Source organism: Sesamum indicum, linkage group LG15 (genome assembly GCF_000512975.1).
Source record: "Sesamum indicum cultivar Zhongzhi No. 13 linkage group LG15, S_indicum_v1.0, whole genome shotgun sequence".
NCBI classification, from domain to species: domain Eukaryota; kingdom Viridiplantae; phylum Streptophyta; class Magnoliopsida; order Lamiales; family Pedaliaceae; genus Sesamum; species Sesamum indicum.
In genome coordinates, this window is record NC_026159.1 from 5,819,709 (window position 1) to 5,840,642 (window position 20,934).

General features: G+C 36.6%; 2 protein-coding genes and 1 pseudogene across 2 annotated transcripts; 1 reads left to right on the plus strand and 2 right to left on the minus strand.

The window, feature by feature from the left end:
• Nucleotides 344-3,150, minus strand: LOC105178007 (transmembrane protein 53). Its single transcript, XM_011101335.2, has 4 exons — nucleotides 2,449-3,150; nucleotides 2,184-2,286; nucleotides 977-1,185; nucleotides 344-781 (listed from the first exon to the last, which is right to left on the minus strand). The coding sequence occupies exons 1-4, from the start codon at nucleotides 3,057-3,059 to the stop codon at nucleotides 517-519; spliced, it is 1,188 nt and encodes a 395-aa protein (XP_011099637.1). The 5' UTR covers nucleotides 3,060-3,150; the 3' UTR covers nucleotides 344-516.
• Nucleotides 3,834-15,038, plus strand: LOC105178008 (annotated as a pseudogene).
• On the minus strand, nucleotides 15,392-20,682 carry LOC105178009 (VHS domain-containing protein At3g16270). Its single transcript, XM_011101336.2, has 5 exons — nucleotides 20,078-20,682; nucleotides 18,184-18,936; nucleotides 17,861-18,016; nucleotides 16,337-17,290; nucleotides 15,392-15,826 (listed from the first exon to the last, which is right to left on the minus strand). Exons 1-5 carry the CDS (start codon nucleotides 20,282-20,284, stop codon nucleotides 15,785-15,787), a joined length of 2,112 nt encoding a protein of 703 aa, XP_011099638.1. The 5' UTR covers nucleotides 20,285-20,682; the 3' UTR covers nucleotides 15,392-15,784.

Here is a 20,934-nt window from a genome sequence, read left to right on the forward strand (position 1 = left end):
ATAATTTGTGATTCACTTTCGATAATTACACAAATTTTTTAAGATATTTTGATTCGATAAATTGAATTTTTCGCTAAAAACTATAAAAAAAATTTAAAATTAAATATTAAAGATATTAAAAATAATATATCTATGCTTTTCAACCGTGGTTATTTACAAAAATTACTCTTGCCTTTTAAAAAGTTATACATACATCTATAGAAAAACATCAACATCATTTGCATAAACAGCCCCTAATTTTTTAAAAATTAAAAACATTCCAAAACCATCATCATCATTCTGCACAAACAACATTGCTTTTTGGCAGCTAGGGTTATTTATTTAATTACGCCCAACGAATGAGTTTTTCATTGAGAAAACAGAAAAAGGGGGATTTTCAATCACTAACAAAAATAGTAACTGCAGTTGACAAATTGCTCTATAAAGCAAACAGCAGAAACAGCTTAGCTCTATTTAAACTCAATCGCCCATAATACAAACACAAATTATGTTATCCATCCACCCATAGGAACGTCACTACAATTTCCATACCATTGTTAGACATTCCTTGAAGAAATTTTCAAGCTGAGAAGCATATACATCGGGGAAACTCCGGTAATGGTCGACATGAGGAGACGAGCCGAAATTGAAAGAGAACACTTGTTTCCCAGCCCTTCTCTGGTCCTCGATGAACGATTCTATGGCTTGAAATGGGATGACCTTGTCTCCTGTGCTATACAGATAGAGCTGAGGACAGGGAGGCTGATTGTTTCTCAGGCCAGAAATGATCTTTGTCAACCTCCTGTTAACAGTTACAAGACTTAGTCTCCGCATTTAATCTTCTTTCCTTCTCCTTTCTCTTGGGACAAAATAAAAGTAAGCTACATTGTCTAGAGTATTCAACTTTAGTGTGGTTTGTGATATCTTTTGAACAGCTAATACTCTCAGATTGTCGGAACTAAAAGAGGAAATCACACGAGATTGAACGCACACTTACTGGTTTATGTCAGGCAAATTGAGTAGGTAGGAGAAGAGCTTCTCGAATGCCGCTAACAGCAAGGTTTCAAGTGAAAGGGGTTCCTTGCCTTCCATATCTGATCCGTTTGCGCCACTTCCTAGTTGTGTTCCTCCTCCTGCCTCAGGCGAAGGGTAAGTAGCAGAGCTGCTTTTCTTCAGCAGGGCGGTGGTGAACCCAGCAGCCCATACCTGAAACAGTCAAAGGTCCCTTCAGCATGAGTACCTCTTTGCATAATGAATCAACAAGGTCTCCTCTGTTCTTGGAAGTCAATATATAAGTAGACTACACAAAACACAGGTTAAGTATACTTCGTAAAACTAAAAACCCTGCAGCAATTTGTTGAAGGTCATATATTGGATCTTTGCTGAAAGATCACGTATGGATTTGTTAGCCTTTTGTGGTTTGAAATCACTGGCTCAGAATCACAATTTTTTTAACATTAACCCATAACAAAGCCACATATAGAACAGAAAAGTGATATCTTCAGCTATAATTGGTGAGGAACAGGAAAAGGAAAAAGCAGTGAGAACTACAATCGATCACGTTTTCCTTTTGGAAACACTGGGTTGAAATTAAGTACTTTCTGAGTGGATTATGAAAAACATACTAGGTACATACGCTTAATTATAAATAGCTCTCCTAATTATGTTTCAATAGAAGCTTCCTTTGCATTTCTTCCAGAGCCCACTAACATCCGAGGTCCAAACATCCGACGTAAAATCCAAGAAAACAAAAGAGGAAAAATGAAACTCACACATGGACTGCTACACATATATGCATGATACGAAGCCAAAAGATATAAAACATCTTCTCTTACCACAGAGCGAAACAGTAATACAAACTATAAATTACACAAAACAAACAGTCGAAAGCTGATAATCATTGTTTCCACTATGCTAAAGCAACCCACACTTAGCAAGATAAAAGGCAGAAGCACCTAAACCTCAGGTACTTATAATACAAGAAACTAATATCTATTGGCGGAGCAACACATCTCTGATTTGCATAAGAATCAAACTTTTCTCATATCGAATCCCAGAGAAAGAAAGAAACCAAAGCTCTAGAATCCATCTATTGAACATCATCTTGGGTCGAGCACTTATAAAGTATATATGATCATGACTTATATCGAATAAAGCACTTTCCGGTACAAGGTAGAGCAAACTAAAGCAAATTTAGCACGAACCTTAGGATCTATATTGGGGTCTCCTCCTGAGTCTACAACACATCCCTTAATTTTCTCCAGTAAATCTTGTCTATCTTTCAAATTATCAAGAATGGCACCATACCTGCAAAAGAAACAAGATCATACTAACAAATCCACAATCATTAGCCCAACGAAACCATTGGCCATCACTACAAAAAATGAGCATGAAACTACATTGCAAGTGAAGCCAATTTTACTGGAAAACAGAAGAGACATAAAGAGCCGAACTTGCGCATCAACCTACGCTAGCCAACCGGTATTGCTGAAGGTGTGGAAGATCAAGAAGCGCTCGCGGCCGTCCTCCTTGGACAACCAAGACGCAAGCTCGTGCGAGAACCTTTCAATCCTCTCCTCCAACTTCTTGCCCAGATCAAACGACAGCACATCCATCACAGAGGCCACAAAAGTAACAGCATGAAAGCCCTTCGCATTGTACAGCTCAATATATCTCCTCAGGTGCTTAGGCTTCGCACCCAGCCAACCCAACATCACCACCGCAACCTCAGGCCCTTTATCCTCAACAAGATTCCCATTGTTCCGACCATTAACGCTTTGTCCGGGGGCGAAATTCCAGCTGAAAGAGTCGTTCTTTGCGCCAAAAAAAACGCGATCGAAATAATTGCTGGAGATGGAGAAATGGGCTGCCCCAAAAACCGGGAAAGAATTGAACGGCGGGCCATATAGGAGTTTGGAGAACAAGTGGCTGTGGGAGTGGAGTGAGAGTGGGGAGAATCGGTATGCGGAGCGAAGTTGTTGGGTTTTACGGAGAGGGAGTCGGAAAGGTGGATCTTTGAGGAGGATGGAATGGGTAAAATGGCGATTGGAAGAATAGAAAACCCGGGCGGAAGCTGCCATTGACGGGAACTGCACAATCACTGGCAGAAGAAAGAAGGGACAGCAAAAACGTTTTACGGACTACGGGAATACCGACAGTAAAAAATCTTTTTTTTTTTTTAAATTTTCTTTTTCTTACATTATTTAAATAACTCATTTAAAAAAAATAATAATTTATTTCTGTATTTCTTAAAAGGAAGCAAAGACGCCCTCAAGCAATTGTGTGTATTTTTTAAATTTTTTATTTTTAAATTATTTTATATTTTTATTTATAATTGTTGAATCTTATTCAAATTAATTACTAAAAGATAAATGATCTAAATCTTACTTAATTTAAATAAATAGTATAAATTTAAAATTATGAATTTGATTTATATATAATATAATTAAAACTATATATAATTTATGTAGATATAAAAATATAAGGGGAACGGGCCGTGCCGAGGGCAAGAGGAAGGGCAAACTACGATGGTAAAAGGAAAAACACAGAGTGATTCAAATAACATAATGAAATATGATTATTATCAATTATTTTTATACGACATTAATAAAGACGCAATATTATTTTAATTAGTTGTGTAATTACTCTGAGTAAAATCACACAATATAACTATGATCAATTTTTTTGTACAAATATTAAAAAAAATATCAATTTTATTATTAATTAATAATAGACTTACTTTATTATTTAAAAATTTATAAAATTAAAAAGGAAAAAAAAAAACGGACAAAGAACTGCCCAGCAAAAAAAAAAAATACCGGCTTTGCCTATTTTTTCAAAAATTTTCAAAGAACTCTATTTTTATAATTTTCATTTTTTATATATTATTTAAATAATTTTCTCAAAAATGTGACCGTTGCAGTAGAAAAATGTTACCGTTGAGGGGCAGCGAGTATTTGAAGAAGGCGGGCGTCATTTCTATTTGTTCAGAAACGTTGAATTGATTGAGAAAAAGGGTTCTATGCTTAGTAGTAGTTTAATTATGGAACGGTGGAGTAGTTCTGGGAGTTGAGTATGCGTGATTAAATGTGCTTTACGTTAGTGTTGGTTCGTTATGGATGAAGTTGTTGTTGTGGAAATTTAGAGTTGGAGTTTTATTGCTGAAACATTGTTGTCGATGGTCTCATTATAGTTATGATTATCTGTAAATCTGCATTTAACTCTAATTATATGTAAATCCGCAAAGGTTTTTCTTTATTTCTTTTCTTTTCTTTTCGTTCTGTTTTTTTTAATTGTTTTTATTTTGTTTTGTTTGAAGAAAGGAGCCCAGGGTTCTGATGTGGGTGATGGCATTCCATATTTGAAGTGGGTATACTATGTGCAATAGTCTTTAGTTCTCTGAGATTGATGAATTTTGTGATTTTGCAGTCTTTTGATCATGGATACTACTTGCTGGTGAAATCTATTCAAGAAGACCTAAATGGATGGTGTGGTCACTGTTGGAATTGGAGGTCCAAGTGGATCAGGAAAATCGAGGTCTTTGTCATGGTTACCTACTTTTAATTTTTTTCAATTTCAATATTAATTCTTGATGGGTTTTCCTAGAAACTTGAGGATTATCTACTTTGTGGATTGTCTTATACTCAAAATGTGTATTATGGTTCTTGAAGCTTAGCAGAAAAGGTAGCCTCTGTAATTGGTTGCACCGTTATCTCAATGGAGAACTATTGTACTGGAGTTGATGATGGACATGATTTGGATTCAATAGATTTCGATCTTCTTGTGCAGAATCTCGTGGTATGCTTTTATCTTTTTCATGTGCATTTTCTTTGTTTGATTTTCAAGGAAGAAGACGTATTGGTTCAAATGCTATAAAAAGCATTTCATCTGGGGTGGTAAGTGTGCTTGTAGTTGCTGTTTTGCTAAACCTATTGATTCTGATTCTCCACGTTTTGACTGTAGGTTATAGTTGATGGTACTTATGCCCTGCACGCAATCTACGCTCTTTGTTAGACGTACGAGTTGCTGTGGTAACTCTTATAGATCTTCTATCAATTTTTCTGTATATATTAATCACCAGTTATCACTATTCTTCTGCTATATTATTTGAGTTCCAGTAAAACAAGTGCTTCTATGGGTTTGATTAAATTTCCATATCTATGGCGAAATCAGGTTGGTGGTGTTCATTTTAGTTTACTTTCCAAAGTGCAATAGGATATTGGAGACTCATGTTCATTGGACTACCTGATAGACAGCATTTTCCCACTTTTCATAAAACATATCGAACCTGATCTTCACCATGCTCAGGTTAGCATTAAGTTATCCTGGTATTCTAAGTTTGTATGGTTACTATTCTTCTTATTCTTGATTAGCTTCATTTCTATGTAGATCAGAATTAACAACAGCTTTGTTTCATCATTTCGAGAGCCAATTTACAAGCTCAAATGCAAAAGTGAGGTATGTCAGGATTTGCTGCTCATAGGATGGGTTCTTGCAAACACTGAGAATTTTGTACACAATTTTCGCATTTGTGGAGAAAAAGTATTCTTTTATGTAAAATCTTTAAGTTTAGGTTTCGAAACATATATCTCAGTAAATTTATTACTTGTTTATTCATCTTCCAAAACCTTCTTAATTTGGGATTCGTTGTCAGTTGCAGTCTCAAAGTGGGCTTGCTGCCTACACTTTTCGTGGAAAGGAAACACAGGTTGACAAGTAAGTTTCCAATCCATGGAAGTTTACCACCTTTATTGTCCATGAAGATGGTCAATTGCCATTTCATTTGTCACTTTCTTTATGTTAGTAGAATCTGAGCTTGTGGATTTTTGCTTCAAGTTTTATTGAGATGTAGACCGCCTTCTGCAAGTGAAGAAGCTCAAATAAACGATTGGATCAAGGTGCGCCAATCTGGTATCAATACTATCTCTCCTTGGGTGATCAGAGGATTGTTGATAAAAATTATATCATCCGGCCAAGAGCTGAATTTGAGGTAAAACAGTTCCACTTGTGATTATGTTCCTTCATATTCTCAGAAAGCGTCAGGATTTTTGACAAAAAACATGATTAAGTTCAGCACCAATCATGTTACTGTTTATCAAAGAACTTTTGAATGTCTAAAAAGTATATTTTGTTTGTTGGCGTGTGGGAGAGAGATCAGGGAATAAGATTGAACAAAGCATTTTGGTAATTGTAGTTGGAAGAAATCCCAATCCTTGTAACTAACTGTACATTGCGCTTGCAATCCATGCATCTGGGATGAAATGTACCACTTTGTGGAACAATGGATGATGCACTTCCTTGCTACATGTTGATACTCTTCTTTTTGTACTTTTTACTATTTTTCTTTTCCTGTAGTTTTCCTCAGAAAATACTCTAAAGCATACAGACAGATATTCTCTCTCTTTCTGCACTATCCATATAGTGGAGAAAAATTCGGAAAATAGAAGTTAAAAAGTTCCATCTATCTATTCCTAAGGAACTGCATTTGTAATATCGAAGTATTTTAATTGTAAGAAAAGAACCCAGCCAGTGCAGCTTGTGGGAGGGTGATTCTTCCTAATTTGTTGAGGGGTTGGTTTTACTAGGCAATCTCCATGATAATAAAGTAACTGTAGTTAATGAATTTGACTGCACTGACTCCCAGAATTTGTTGAGGGGTTGGTTTTACTAGCCAGTGCAGCTTGTGGGAGGGTGATTCTTCCTAATTTGTTGAGGGGTTGGTTTTACTAGGCAATCTCCATAAAGTAACTGTAGTTAATGAATTTGACTGTACTGACTCCCAGAATTTCCTCATAGCATGGTTAATTTTTTTTAACTTTCCCAGTCAAGTAAAATAGGCTTTAATTGAGAATAATTTTATCAGCCTAAACTATCAAAAATAACTGGGAAGTTCTGTAGCCAGAGGCCTGAATGCACTGAGTTTGGTTGCAGGATTGAGGAGTAATAATATTTGTCAATACAAAGTGCTTAATGTGCTTTATTCTTTATTCTTTTCTTTTTTTTTCCTTGTTGTTTGTCAGTCTTAGTTGTATTTTAAGAATAAATAAACAAACGGAAATATGCTTAATACTTCTTTCCCCATATTCAATTTTTAAAGAGCTCTCGGTGATTTTTGAAATATCTCCATTACTTATACCTTGCATGATGATATCTCAGGTAGGCCGGATGACTTTGGGTGGTTTACTGGCCTTGGGATATACAGTGGTAGTCAGTTATAAAAGGGCGTCAACCTCGGTTTATTGATGGCAATCTCTCAGTGGCCTTGGAAACAATTGATACCCTTGGAGAGACCTGCATGGTGCTCAGGGGCACAAATAGAAAAGTATGGCCTTTTCTCCTTCTTTAAGAATTATAATATTCCTGAATTTATACAGCCAAACAGGAAAATCTTTGGAATTTTTTCTTTATCTATCAGTGTTTCTCTTCACTGTTTTGGGAATTTTGGTGTTAGTATGCGCTGATATGCAAAGTTCTTGAAAAATGGTTGTATTTAGATTTTCTGATGCTTCTCTATTTCTATCTTATATTGTTGCTCTTGCTATTGCTTTCTCAAGAATGATTAATATGAGCTATCAATGAGATAGCTATTGGGTAGAATTTTCCAACATATGGAGATAGATGCTTGTTGCAAGTCAACGACTGCCTTAAGGCCTTCCCAGTAAATTCAATTAAATCATGCACTTCATCCTATTCTCATCGGCGACAATATAGCACCCAGTAAAGGAAGATAGGGAAGATGTCTTTCTTTTGCCTACTATTTTTGTACATTACATTTTTGCTCAAATAATTTGTTTACTATTATCCTTCCTCTAAAAGTTACAAATCACATGGGATCACAATTTTTCTTTATGTCTTTATGTATTACTTCATTAGACGGGCCTGTATTGGCTGTTACTGCCTATCCGCTGATTGTGGTTCCTCATGGCTCTATGTAACTTTTATAGTTCATTCCTTGACACTCAAATTTGTGGTCCGTAGAGCTCATTGGTTTATTAGATCTTGCGTCCATGTGCTTCGCTATACTTTAGTTGATCAACACAATATACACTTTGGTTATGCCTTTTCGGTTTCACAAGGGCATATTAAATAGCAGAAGTTGGAATTGCTGGTGAGTCCCTTAATAACCGGGACAACTGTGGAGTTGGACTATGTTTGATGCAGTCAATCTCTTCTGTAGATAGTTGGTATGGAATCATCAAGGCTGGGCATCACTGGACAGTGGATCACAAAATCATATCTCGAGATGATCCTTGAGAGACAAGGTTTGAACTTATACCTACCTGCATGCATATATCTCCTATCCTTGCTTTCTTTTTAGGTTTCTTCTGTTTTGTGCGTCATGTCAGGAAAAAAAGGTAACTTGTGTGTCACTAATTTTAGGAATTGAATGTCGAATTTGAGGTTTAAATGGTAAGGACTGGTTCATAATTTGGTTTAAACTAGTTAGGTTCTTAATTTGTTTGGTACCAACTTTGTCTATACTGTGTAACATTGCAACCATGTTTTGGTTGTTGGGAGAGAGACACTGGAAAACCATCTGAGTTACTCGAACTCAGTTTAAGATTGACGCTAGAGTTACAGGTGTGGTTCATTAAGCATGACAAACCAAACTCGATCACATTTTTTCATGAAAGCCCGTCTCAAGATCCATTTAATTAGTTAAGATACTCTAAGTATGTAAGATAGCAAGCTGCTTGAGTTCGATCCCTGTCATCAGTCAACTTGATCAAAGCTTGTGTGAACTCAACAAGTTTGTAGTATCTGCTGCTGGTATGTCCTTTTTGTAGTAGTTGGGTGCCTTAAAATGTCTGTACAAGTGAAATAAAATATTTAGGATCTATATATGGTTTATCCCCTATTGCTTGATTATTCTCATAAAACAACCAGAGGTTCTCCGTCTTCCAGGGACTCACTGCAGCTTGCTCCAATGCCTGAATCATACGACTTAGATAGAGGACTGCTTCTTACTGTACAAGCAATACTAGTAAGTTTTGTTGTAAATCATGGGATTTGTTTGCTTGCTTCTTGTACTAGTGTAGTTTGAGTCATAGTCTGCCAAAATCTGTAATGAGCACAAACTTGAATTTATATATAACTATTGCAAGGCCTGCTGGAAAATAAGGAACTTCCGGTCATAGTTGGAATTGGTAAGAGGAACTCTCTTCCCCGCACACCAAATAGCTACAGTAATTAAATGCTACTGAATTGAGTCGGAAAAAAGTGTGTAGTCCAACCTTTAAAAAATTGCATTGAAGTAAAGGATTTTGCATGAAAATAGAAACCCAGAACTTTTAGGCAGTTTATGAACAGTTCCTTTAAATATTTCTAGTTTAGCTTTTCACATTTTTATTCTATCAGGTGAGTAAGATGTTCAGAAGTTATTCTGAAATAGTAGATCCTGTGATGCTTTTGGGTACTTAGATGGCCATGAGAACAATTAAATTCTTAGACACAGAACTGTATGCAATTGCATTATGTCATCCTTCATTTTAGAGCATATTCTCAATCTGGCAAAGCATTATGAAAAGTAGGGTTTAAAGTTATTTATTTATGATTGAGTTACGTAGATGATGTGATCGTATTTATTTTATCTTCTCCAGCAAGAAATATAGTGTTTTCAAATAAACTTTTCTTTGCACTAAAAATGCCATTCAATGGCTCCCAAGCCGGTGTTTCCTCTATTTTGGCCTTTCAATCATTTTTCTTTAGATATTAATTGATGGTTGAATCTCGTCTTATTCATCAGCTGTTGTTGAAAGTATTTCAACCGCACTGAAATGAATTCTTTATATTGATGGAGGCATTATTATTAAGACTTCTGGAAAGGGGTTCTTTGATGTTTCCTTCACCTGTAAAGGCACTCTTCAAGGAATTCGGTGCCATGTTTTCTACTGTTTATTCAGGGCATACGTCAAACTTGCAATTTGATAAAACAAAGAACAACTAGTGAAAAATGGCATTTTAAGACTATGGTTCCGCAGGATTATGAGATAATCTAAAGCTATAGAAAGTGTGTATTATATTTCTAGTTGTATTTATCAGAATGCTTATCATTTCATTCTCACTCATTTTGTCATTCTTTATATCCTAGGCCTCTTTTTGGCATGTTTTCTTACTAACAATATATTTCTCCTTATATATTGAAATTAGCTTGGACTAGGGTCAGTCTCATCCTTTTTTCAGAGAGGAAATGATTACATATCATACAAATCCCATGGCACCAAGTCTCATGTTTAGTACAGAACCAGAAATTTGCACATACTGCAGGAAAATCCTACTGGCGTGTTTGCTCATGATTGCTCAATAATGAAGTTCATCATGTTGGGTCCCCCCCCCCCCGCCAGGGTGGGGGCAACAATGTGGATCATAGAGTTCAGTTGTGTTATTGAGCTTTCTTAAGAGGAACTGCGAAAAGCTTGCTAGAAAATTAAGAGGTGTGATGAGTGGGGACGTGTTTTTAAGTCAGATATGATGCTTAAGAAATTGTATTGTTACCTAAATGTTATCTAAGAGTAGATATATTATAGATGCAAGAGAAGTAATTGATGAAATCAATATAATATTTTGAAAACCAGAGGGCTTCTTTGACTACGAGGTGAGGAGAAGTTTGAGTGAGGGCTTTGAAAGGAGAAGCCTTTCTTTACTAATTTACTTTTGCAAAAGAGAACTGCTAAAAGCGTGCTAGAAAATTAAAAGGCGTGATAACTGGACGTTTTTTTTAAGTCAGTTAATGATGCTCTACTCCAAAAGAAGGTTTTCTGAGCACTGGGCAATTAGGGTGGTTGAAAGGAAGATGATAAGAAATTGTATTGTTTCCTAAATGTTATCTAAGAGGTGATATATTATAGATGCACGAGAAGTAATTGATGAAATCAATATAATATTTAGGGGCCAGGGGCTTCTTTGACTATGAGGTGAGGAAGTGTGAATGAGGGCTCTGAAAGGAGAAGCCTTTATTTATTTATTGCAAAAGAACTGGTCTGAAGCTTTTCTATTTTCATGGTTTATGATGTTGTGGTTTCTTGTCGGTATAATGGTGGTGCTCTATTTCTGGAGCAATATCCATTATGGTTTGCTCTTGATGAGCTGTAACCACACTCCACACTCCGCACTGCTCGTGCATATAGTGAGCCTATGAGCTTCTGGATCAATAATTGTTTATAGACTACGCCTTTTTTTTTTTTAAATCTGAAGGGGTTTATATGTCCTATCGCTGGATTCAGCAGTTTGTTATTTTGACACTCTTGTTTCTTATAATAACCATTTCTCCTCCTAATCTTGTTTTAGGAGGTCCAAGTGGGTCAGGAAAAACGAGTTTGGCTCATAAGATGGCAAACATTGTTGGTTGTGAAGTCATTTCCCTTGAAAGCTACTACAAATCTGAACAAATGAAGGATTTTAAGTATGATGACTTCTGCTCTCTTGATCTGGCTTTACTGTCAAAAGTATGCATTTTATTTTAATTTATTTTCCATCCTATGTTTTCTATTTTATATATTATTATCAAAAAGTTTTGAAGAAATTGCCTGTATATGAGGTAGAGAGGATAGATGCATGAATTATGAAACTTGGCTTATACTTGCTCCTGTATATATATGTAAAATACCCATTATATATGTCTTTACTTAAGTGCTGTGTCTTGATAATTACATTGAACACATTGATTTTTTTGAGTATGTACTTTGAAGCAACTTCTATTTGGCTAGTGGATAGGCTCGAAGTAGATAGGACCTTAGGATTAACTGTCGTACACTCCTAATCGTGGACATGTTCTTAATGGCAGCTTGGGCCTTGCCTCTGCTTACTGTTTCTCTATATCAACGTACATATATGTATGTATGTGTGTATGTGTTGTGTATTTCTTGGAAAAGCCTCAGGAGTGTTTAATTGCAATTCTTCATGTCTGGAGCAGTAGTAGAGAGGATCTTGTAATGTGAATATTCTCAGTGTCATATGGTGTAACTAGCTTTCAGTAGTGCTTCGCCAGTAGTTTATGTCTGGATGTTATAAAATTGTTTCAAGATGAGAAGTATAGAAGCATCAGATGGAGAAATGTTTCTGATGCATGTTGGTAGTGACTAGACCTTAGTTCCTTGCCTCTAGGACCTTTTCCTCAGTTATTAACTGAATTGTCATCCTGGCCATTGCAGAACATTAATGATATAAAAAATTGCTGAAGAACGAAGGTACCTGTGCTTGACCTGGAGAATGGTGCTCGTGTAGTGGTTTCAAAGAGCTTGAAGTATCTGAAGATTGTGGTGTGGTATGACATCAAATTGTTTTTCTACTTTGTTGTGTTATATTTTATGATCAAATACCCTCTTTTGCTTTATTAGGACTGAAGACATTTGGCTCATATATAAGTAAAAATCTAAAATGAGTTATCCTCCTGGTGGCTGGTACTGAAAAATATATGATCCAGTGTTTTTTTGCAACTTCTGAATTCAGTCACTAACATATTTCTTCCAAGGAAAAACTAGATGCTAAAGCTCACAGCATCATGTCATCTAATTCCTTCCAAATCACTGGAAACAACTCTGCTTGAAATCAACATTGGATAAATCTGATTACATCTCGTAGATAGGATCTAAGGATGTAAGAACCAGTTATTCATCCGTAATTTCATTATCATATATGGTCAATGTATGATCTGAATGAGCTAAATCTTTTCAGGGTTACAATGTTTTAAACCTGGTTTTATTTTTATCAAACTGGTCTGAAGAAATTGGCCCTGCTTGTCTTGGCCACGTAATTTTTGAAGGTGTTTATGCTTTGCATCCTGACATCAGAAAAGCTCTAGACTTATGCATTGCTGTTGTAAGTATGACAACGAAATTGTACTTCATCACTTTTACTCTTTGAGCAATCTTGTCAATTTGAAAGTAATTATGCATGTCACGAAACAGGTTGGAGGAGTCATTTCACATCTTACTTCTTGGGTTCAAAGAGACAAAAGTAATGTCCCAAAATGAAATTATGATGACTTTGTTTCCAATGTTCCATCAACAACCGCATCTTGTGAAGCCTATTAGAGAAGGAAACTTTATTATTCAGCCAAAAGTGGATTTTGATATCAGCATCAGTACAGTAGCAGGCCTGCTTGATCTTGGGTATGTCAAATATTCTGTAAAAGCAGTAGTGTATCTTACGCTATCCATAATCTATGTGTAGTCTTCTCATGAGCTCCAATTCCATAACTGTTTTTATGATTTTGTCAGATTGTCATATAATAGGATTAACAGATAATGCTCCGCGCTGGTCCTTTATACCACGTTTCTCTCTTTCTTGTTGATATTTTATGTTATATCTCTGTGATTTTTTCTTCAGATATCAAGCTGTTGCATGTATTGAAGCATCTGCATATATTTACCAGGATGGAAAGGTAATATATCTTTTACCGGCATATCTTTTAACTCAAAAATGGAATTGTTACTTTAATTTGACTACCTATGGGCAATTTTTCTTTACGGTTATGGCTTTCCAGAGAAAAGTTGGTTTATTATGGCGTATTAGTCTTCTGCTAAGAGAAGTCACTGTATTCTGCTCCTGTTTGTTAAAATATTTCATTCATGTGTCTTGTGTTTTTCTTTATTTTGTACTCCTTTTTCCATAAAAGGTTGCTGCCTTTTTCTGGAAGTATCAAAATTTAGGCTTATCATTTACAATATGTCCCAAGTCCTTACCTTCAAATTAAGAGGGTTAATATAGTAGCTGCTGGCTTGACTCTCAAGGTGAATGGTTCATATACCACAAAGGTTCTATGGGAATTACACTCCTTTTCCCTGAGCTTAAGTGTAATTACACATAGAGCTCCAGTTATTGGGAAATTACATCTAAAACCCCTGAGGTTTGTCTCCATCTAATAAATAAGTTTCTTTATTAGTGAAAATTAATTGAATAATAACGTATGATTTATTGCAGGTCAAATATTTTTTTTCAAACTAAACTATTCTTATAATGGTGAAGAAGTATGAGGATCATTTGGTCATATTTGACCTGCAATAAGTCAATAAGTCAATCGATGGTAAATACAGATTTTTTTTTGGAAGTTAATCAATTTCCTCTTATACGACTTCGAAGAATGATCGGACTTCTTACTTAAAGACATTTGACCCAAGAAGGTCGGCTTCTTACCCAAAAGATCAATTGCTTAGGCAAAAAAAGGTGAGTACAACACTTCACTCGATATCGAATACTCAACAGATAGGCAGACCGAATGAAAAGGAAGAAGAAATCGCCTTGTTAATTGATAATTTAGTGAATTTTGATTAATGGAGAAATTTATTTGTTAAATGAAAGCAAATAAATATATTTTTTTAAATTATAAGGGTCTAAGCATATTACCACCAAATCTTACCCCTTTTGTTAATATTTACCACCGTAGGAGTCTATGTATATTACACACCACCAAAGATTAGTTGTGTTTCTTCGCAGTCTGCTCCAATATAGATATAAAACATAATTAGTTAAAATTATTTAGAATAGAAATCTAAATGTAATTCTTTTATTTAACAATAAAAAACATGAAATATTAAATGGGCTTAATCCATACAATGGAGCAACAAGAAAACGACCAACGGAACAATAGAGTGGAGGAAAAAGAAACAAGAAGCTGTCTGAAACATTACCCAGTTCACCTTTCTCTGCTTCTCACCAATTTTTTTTTTTTTTTTTTGACAGAAAATGAGTAATTTCATTAACACATAATGTCTGCAGCAACAAGACCAACAGAACTAGTTCACCCTCTGCCGAATCACACGCATGATGAGCAAAGAAATGCGCAAAAGAGTTGTTCGAGCGCTTTACAAAGCTGAACAAGCACGGTTGAGAATTAGAGACAAAATGCAAAAGATCTTCTCTGATGATTGGACCTTTAGCTGAGAGATCCCGTTCGCAAGTTTGGAGCTTGTGAAGAATCAGAGTACCGCAGTCTCCTTCAGTGATGACCAACCTCCAGCCCCGTCTGAGAGCAAAAAGGACTGCCTCCTTGGCTGCCAAAGCCTCTGCAATCAAACCAGCCCCTGCCACATGAAACCGTCTAGATAACCAACCTACACACTGCCCCAACTCATTTCAGCAACCACCCCAACACCCATCTCCATACCTTGATCAAAAGTTGCCCCATCAAAGTTGAGCTTTATTACAGCAGCAAGGGGAACATGCCAGCGAGAGGAGACTTGGACCCTATGTATTGTTGCAGCAATGCCACTCTGAACATTTTAAAATTTTGTTTACAGACAGTGTCCACTTTTGGTTCTTTCAACTACTAATTAATACTTACATTTTAAAAAATAAAAACTTTCACAAATACTCGATAAAAGATTTGGTGTTTTCAACTAAAAGCAGTTTACCATTCTGACTTATCATGCTCTTATTCTTAGCATAAAAGTAACTCATGCTGAAGGGATCAGAGTGGAAGGAATAAGCTTATAAGAAAACAATAAACAAAATGTGACTCTGCAGAAGATGTACATAGCAAATTTGGTACAAAGGAAGAAATAAAATCAAATGATAGCTGCACAATATCACCAAAAACCGAAATGTTATCCGTTGGACTCAGCATCACAAGAATGTAACATGTAAGGAACTTCGGCGTCCATGATGCACTTTCAGCTACTATATTCTTCAAATCGTGTGTTCACCTGCTTTTTACTAAAAAAGTTACAGTTTCTAAGGAACCTTTGTCCTTTATCTTACGCAGATACAGCATTACTTCGAAAGAAACAATATTATCTTTTCCATTCAAGATTCAGGCTTCACAAAAGTGATTCTCAGATGAAATGATGAATGAGGAAGAACTATATACTCAAATCACACGCTTTGTGTCACGGGCTGCAGCCAGGTGATCCTGCAATAGCAACAAGAAGTTTTCATCACCATCAACTCTTTAGTAATTGCAAATCAGTGTAACAATGTGTTCCGACACTCCTAAATCTTGATTTAGATTCCATAAACTGAAATTCCATCATTTAATTTGAAAACTGCCTAGCAATCGCCAAGATGCAATGCCTCAGCTAGGTATTATGCCCCAGGAAGATAAAAACTTCAAACATAAAAATTTCAAAGTATCATCCACGGACCATAAAACGGCTAGAACATGGTACTAGTGCAACCAGAAAACGGTTAAAAGCATTGGGGATAATTTATGGTATCTCAGTGCACTAGTTGATCATACCCTTCATATTTGAAATGTGTAACTCCCAAAATAGAACTATGATGCTAAGGTTATTTGTCAACTGATTTTAAACCAGTGACGTGCCCCAGTAAAATTGGAGTTGTCGAAGTATTCAAAAGAATAGCATGTTCCAACTATGTGCCTCAAATTAATAGATAGAAAGAAGGCAACAGGACATCTTACCGAGATAAAATCAAATGCTTTTGTTTCCTCTCTCTTTGAATCACTCATCAGTGAAGTGGGAGGCTGTGCAGCCATGCCAGGATTAAAAATATCTGGGAAGGGTGAAGAATTTAGTCCATTAGATCCTGCAGCATTAAAACTTGTACTTGTTTGCAGATTTCCTTGTTGCTGAAAGTTGGAAATTGTAGCAAGGAGCTGCTGCTGAGCAAGGAGACTCCCCATGGCACCATACGGGTGAGAGGCAAATCCTGGATTGAACATCAAGCCAGGTGGAAAATTATATCCCATAGCACCCAAAGGAAACATGGGATTTGCATTCATCCCAGCAGCTTGAGAAGTAAATTCACCATTCAAGACACTATTAGGAATTTTATTATCAGGGTTGACACTGGATATCGAATCCACATGTTCTGAGCCCTTCTCAAGAGTGCTTCCATCTTGCTTATTAAATGGATCGCTTCCATTTATAGACAAACTACTCATCAAGTCATTAACATCTTTTCTGGGATTCCCATGCTCCTGAGTGACCTCAGAACTCGAGTTGAAGAAGTCAAATGGTTCAGTTTCATTTTTGGGAGCCGCCACATGAGCTTTGCTACTAACCGACTTATCAACAGCCATACCAGAAAAGAGATCAACAGCATGTTCTTTATCCTGACTGGTGAGGAAGGAGACATCCGCAAAAGGGTCATCATCAAGATTCTGCCTGTTGGTGCTCTCACCACCACCAAAACTGTCCCCAAACAAGTCATCAATCAGCGGAGCTGTCGAAGTTGCAGCATTTGTAATTCTTGATTCACTCTCTGCTTTTTTTGAATCTTCTACTCCAAGAAGATCATCTGAATCACCAGTGTCTATCAAGTCTGGCATAATTGAAGGCTGGGGCGTTTTCACTGGTTTTTCTACGTGGTTTATTCCTCCACCACTCTGTTCGCCACCCAGAAGGCTCAACACCTAAACTGACAATAAGTTAATTATTTATCTTACCGAACAATAACAATAAAGACCGCATCAAGCTATAAATTGTATTCAGTTTTTCAAAAGAAAGTTACACACAGTATTTCTTATCGGACACAATATGACCAACTCTACGAACTTGCATGTTTCAATTAATGAAATGGTCAGCACTTCCCTGGTGCACACTGTCCTTAATGGTTTTGAGCAACTACTATTTTATTTAACCCGCCAACAGTTGGAGTAACCACCAATCCTAAGCAGATATTATCTTAACTCTTTTCAAAGCCCTGAAAGAAACAAGAATTTTTCTTGGCACATCGTCTCTTAGAAAGGAACTTCTGCTATTTCCTTTCATCTCTAGTTTTGTTTATAAGTTTGTAATTGGCCCATTCCATGCGATCTCTGGTCTTTGTTCCACACCTTATTTTGTTTCTACCAGAATCAGCTTTCAAAGGAAATCCAAGCGACAGAGAAGAAGAACAATGATCTCTGATAACTCTCCTCATACTCCCTCCCCTTTCTTTCCCCATCTATAATAAGGCATCTAGACAGGAACTAAAATCTTACCTTATTCGCTTTCTCCCTCAAAGATGCTTGTGGAGATTCAGAGCATTGGACCACCACATCCCTGTTGTCACTAAAATATGATGATATAACAGAAAATTGCTCATCGTCTTTCTTCCTCAATACTGCCTCAAGGACGCAGATGGCTTTCATGCGAACCTAAACAAATTACAGATAGTGAAAAGCTTTGCTCATAATAGCATCAGCATCCATATGTAAATTCCACCAGAAAAAATAGCAAATATTAGAGTCAACATTTCCACACTTACGAAGATCATCACACTTATAATGCTATATAAACCAAAAGAATGACATAACGAGCAAACCTGCCACATGGGGGATTTCAGTTTTGTTTCAATGGCATGCCCTAATGACAAACCGTTTAATTTTGAGGCCTCTGCCATGAAGACATTAAGTGCATCTCGAGTAGGCTGTAAACGGACGCCACCAGATGTTACAATGGTCTCTAACAATTTCTCCTCACGAGTCTTCTGACTGTAAGTTGGACCAGAGTCTCTGCTACTTGTTTCTGCCTCAGAAGCACTAATATCTTGACCCCAATTTCCAGAGCCTGCATTTTTCGAGAATCGAGAAGAGTTCTGAGTTTCAGCATGAGAACCAATTCCTTCATATCGGTCAGAGTAATCACTTTCCCTAGTCAATGACCGCCGAAGATTTGGGCTTTTGTAACTCCCGGTGTCATTATTTTTCCTCAGGGACGGGGATTGTGTCAAACTGGTAAGTCCCTGTTTGATTGTGGCAGTTCCAATATCAACAACCCCACTGATGAAGGACTTTTTATCTTCTGATGGCATTTCATAGTTGGTATTCCCAAATCCTTGGATACGGCTGCCAAGGCTACTTTCAGTAGGTGCAGCTTTGCTCTCATCTGATGAAAATAAAGCAGATAGCGTTTCCTGTGCAGTTTCTCGCACAGCCTTGTTCAATGCATCACCCTTCAAAGGATCTGGCTGACCCTTGTAGTGTATTAATTGACGTACAGCAACTGAATTCCTCTGCATCTCCCTTCTGAACTCTGCACCTGACTTTCCTACTGCATATTTGATGACTCTCAATGCCTGACAAAACAACATGAATTAAAAACACAAGATAATGTTGCAGCTATACATATTAAAGTTTCAAAGTACCAGAGGTTTTCCAGTTGAAGAAAACAACATATAGATAAATATATAACCCATTTTAATAACAGGGATCAGCATGCAAAGCTTAGTGGCTTGATGGAGAGCCAACAGCTGTCTGGTTTAACAAACTTAGATCCAGAAGGAAGTTTGCACAACTAAATGCAATGGAAAATACTGGGCTTGGCACATTGGCCTAATTAATCCTCAGTTCTTCATAACAATGTACCAAGAAGCGATGGGCCAAAAAAAATGCTACACAGTACACATACCCAAGAAAGTTGCTTTCTGAAGTTCTTATAGACTCCGACATTAAGTCAAATAACATATGAATTAAGTTCAGTTGAGTTGTTCTATCCTACAATTTACATCAATTTGTCTGAAACCAAAACATTATTTCATCAATTTGGCTCAAACTCACCACTTTAGTATTCTACGGGCAATATGCTTACCAAACACATTATCAAGAGCTTCATGTATGTTGGAATATACAGTATATCAAGTCAAGAAACCCAAGTTTGAAGCAACCAAAAGTCAAACAGATGAAATGAAATTTTTGTTCATTTCCACATAAAGCAGCTTGCATCTTGGACTCGGACAAAGAGTTTGATGTTCGCTGTTCCATTTTCAAGATAATTTTTACATTTTATTTGATACAATTTAGCAGAAGTAACTATTTTTCTCTGAGTCACAAAATATCAAATTCTTTCTAAAATGCCAATACTCCACAGTCAGCTAGATTCTTTCTTTAGATTCTAGGAATCAGCTTTAACCCATAAGATCAAAGTCAATTTACTGATCTAAGTAATCACATAGAGTTGTTCAAGAAACATGACATTTCTTATTCTTTAGAAGTTACTATTTACAGATAAAGAATCCGTGAGTACAGTGCAGTCTACATCCGGAGAACTACCATGCAACCAAAAAAAAAGAATCTCAAGCAGACAACGGGGGGATAAACTAAACTACATTGTCAACCAAATATCACGAGAAAATCTTCTTGATTTACCACCATATGGACAATCCACACCAAAACAATCAAAACAACCGGGACAAGAGAGAGAGGGATGAAATAAATGACCTTTTGCTTAACAATAGGCGATTTGTGGTCGAGGCGCTTGAGGATAAATTCAGATACTTCCTTAACAATCGAGGAGTGCGACGACCTCAGCAAATCGCAAATTTCTTCCAACTTGTACACCGGAGTAACCTTATCTTCATCCGACGTCGCACCCTCTACCATCTTCGACCTCCAATAGGACTCCACCGCCCTCCTGCTCTGCTCCATTCTCCCGAATTCCCCTTTTCTCACTTGTCAATCGATCAAAACTCGGTAATCGCCCGATCGATCCCAATAATCGATCAAGTAACTCACCAAATCAACCAATTAACAAGCAATGAATCGATCGAACAGTCTGGATTCCAGAATCCAGCCAATTTAGGGTGAAATCTGTTGCTCGTTCTTGAAATGGAGTGAAATGTACAACGAATAGGGATTTGTCTGAGGGGTTTTGTTTTATTTCTGAGGAGAAAAATGTAAACAAATATTTGCGGAGTTCTTTTTTGTATTATAATAATTAATTTATTTTTGAGGTCGTCGATTTATTTGACGCAATAAAAATAAATAAATATATTAATATAGTAATGAGCCGACAGGTCAGAAGCGGTGGCCGGTGGCTGCTAGCGGAGGTTGTGCCCACCGCGCACGATAGCATTACCTGATTGCAATAAGTGATTTTCTTGAAATGGAGTGAAATGTACAACGAATAGGGATTTGTCTGAGGGGTTTTGTTTTATTTCTGAGGAGAAAAATGTAAACAAATATTTGCGGAGTTCTTTTTTGTATTATAATAATTAATTTATTTTTGAGGTCGTCGATTTATTTGACGCAATAAAAATAAATAAATATATTAATATAGTAATGAGCCGACAGGTCAG

Coding starts and splice junctions, on each gene's coding strand:
- LOC105178009 (XM_011101336.2), bottom strand. CDS start 20,284: ATGGAGCAGAGCAGGAGGGCGGTGGAGTCCTATTGGAGGTCGAAGATG. Junction 17,291..17,860: donor TGAGGGAGAAAGCGAATAAG/GTAAGATTTTAG, acceptor TTGTCAGTTTAG/GTGTTGAGCCTTCTGGGTGG. Junction 15,827..16,336: donor AAGCATTTGATTTTATCTCG/GTAAGATGTCCT, acceptor TTGCTATTGCAG/GATCACCTGGCTGCAGCCCG.
- LOC105178007 (XM_011101335.2), bottom strand. CDS start 3,059: ATGGCAGCTTCCGCCCGGGTTTTCTATTCTTCCAATCGCCATTTTACC. Junction 2,287..2,448: donor AGCAATACCGGTTGGCTAGC/GTAGGTTGATGC, acceptor TTTCTTTTGCAG/GTATGGTGCCATTCTTGATA. Junction 782..976: donor AATTTGCCTGACATAAACCA/GTAAGTGTGCGT, acceptor AACTGTTAACAG/GAGGTTGACAAAGATCATTT.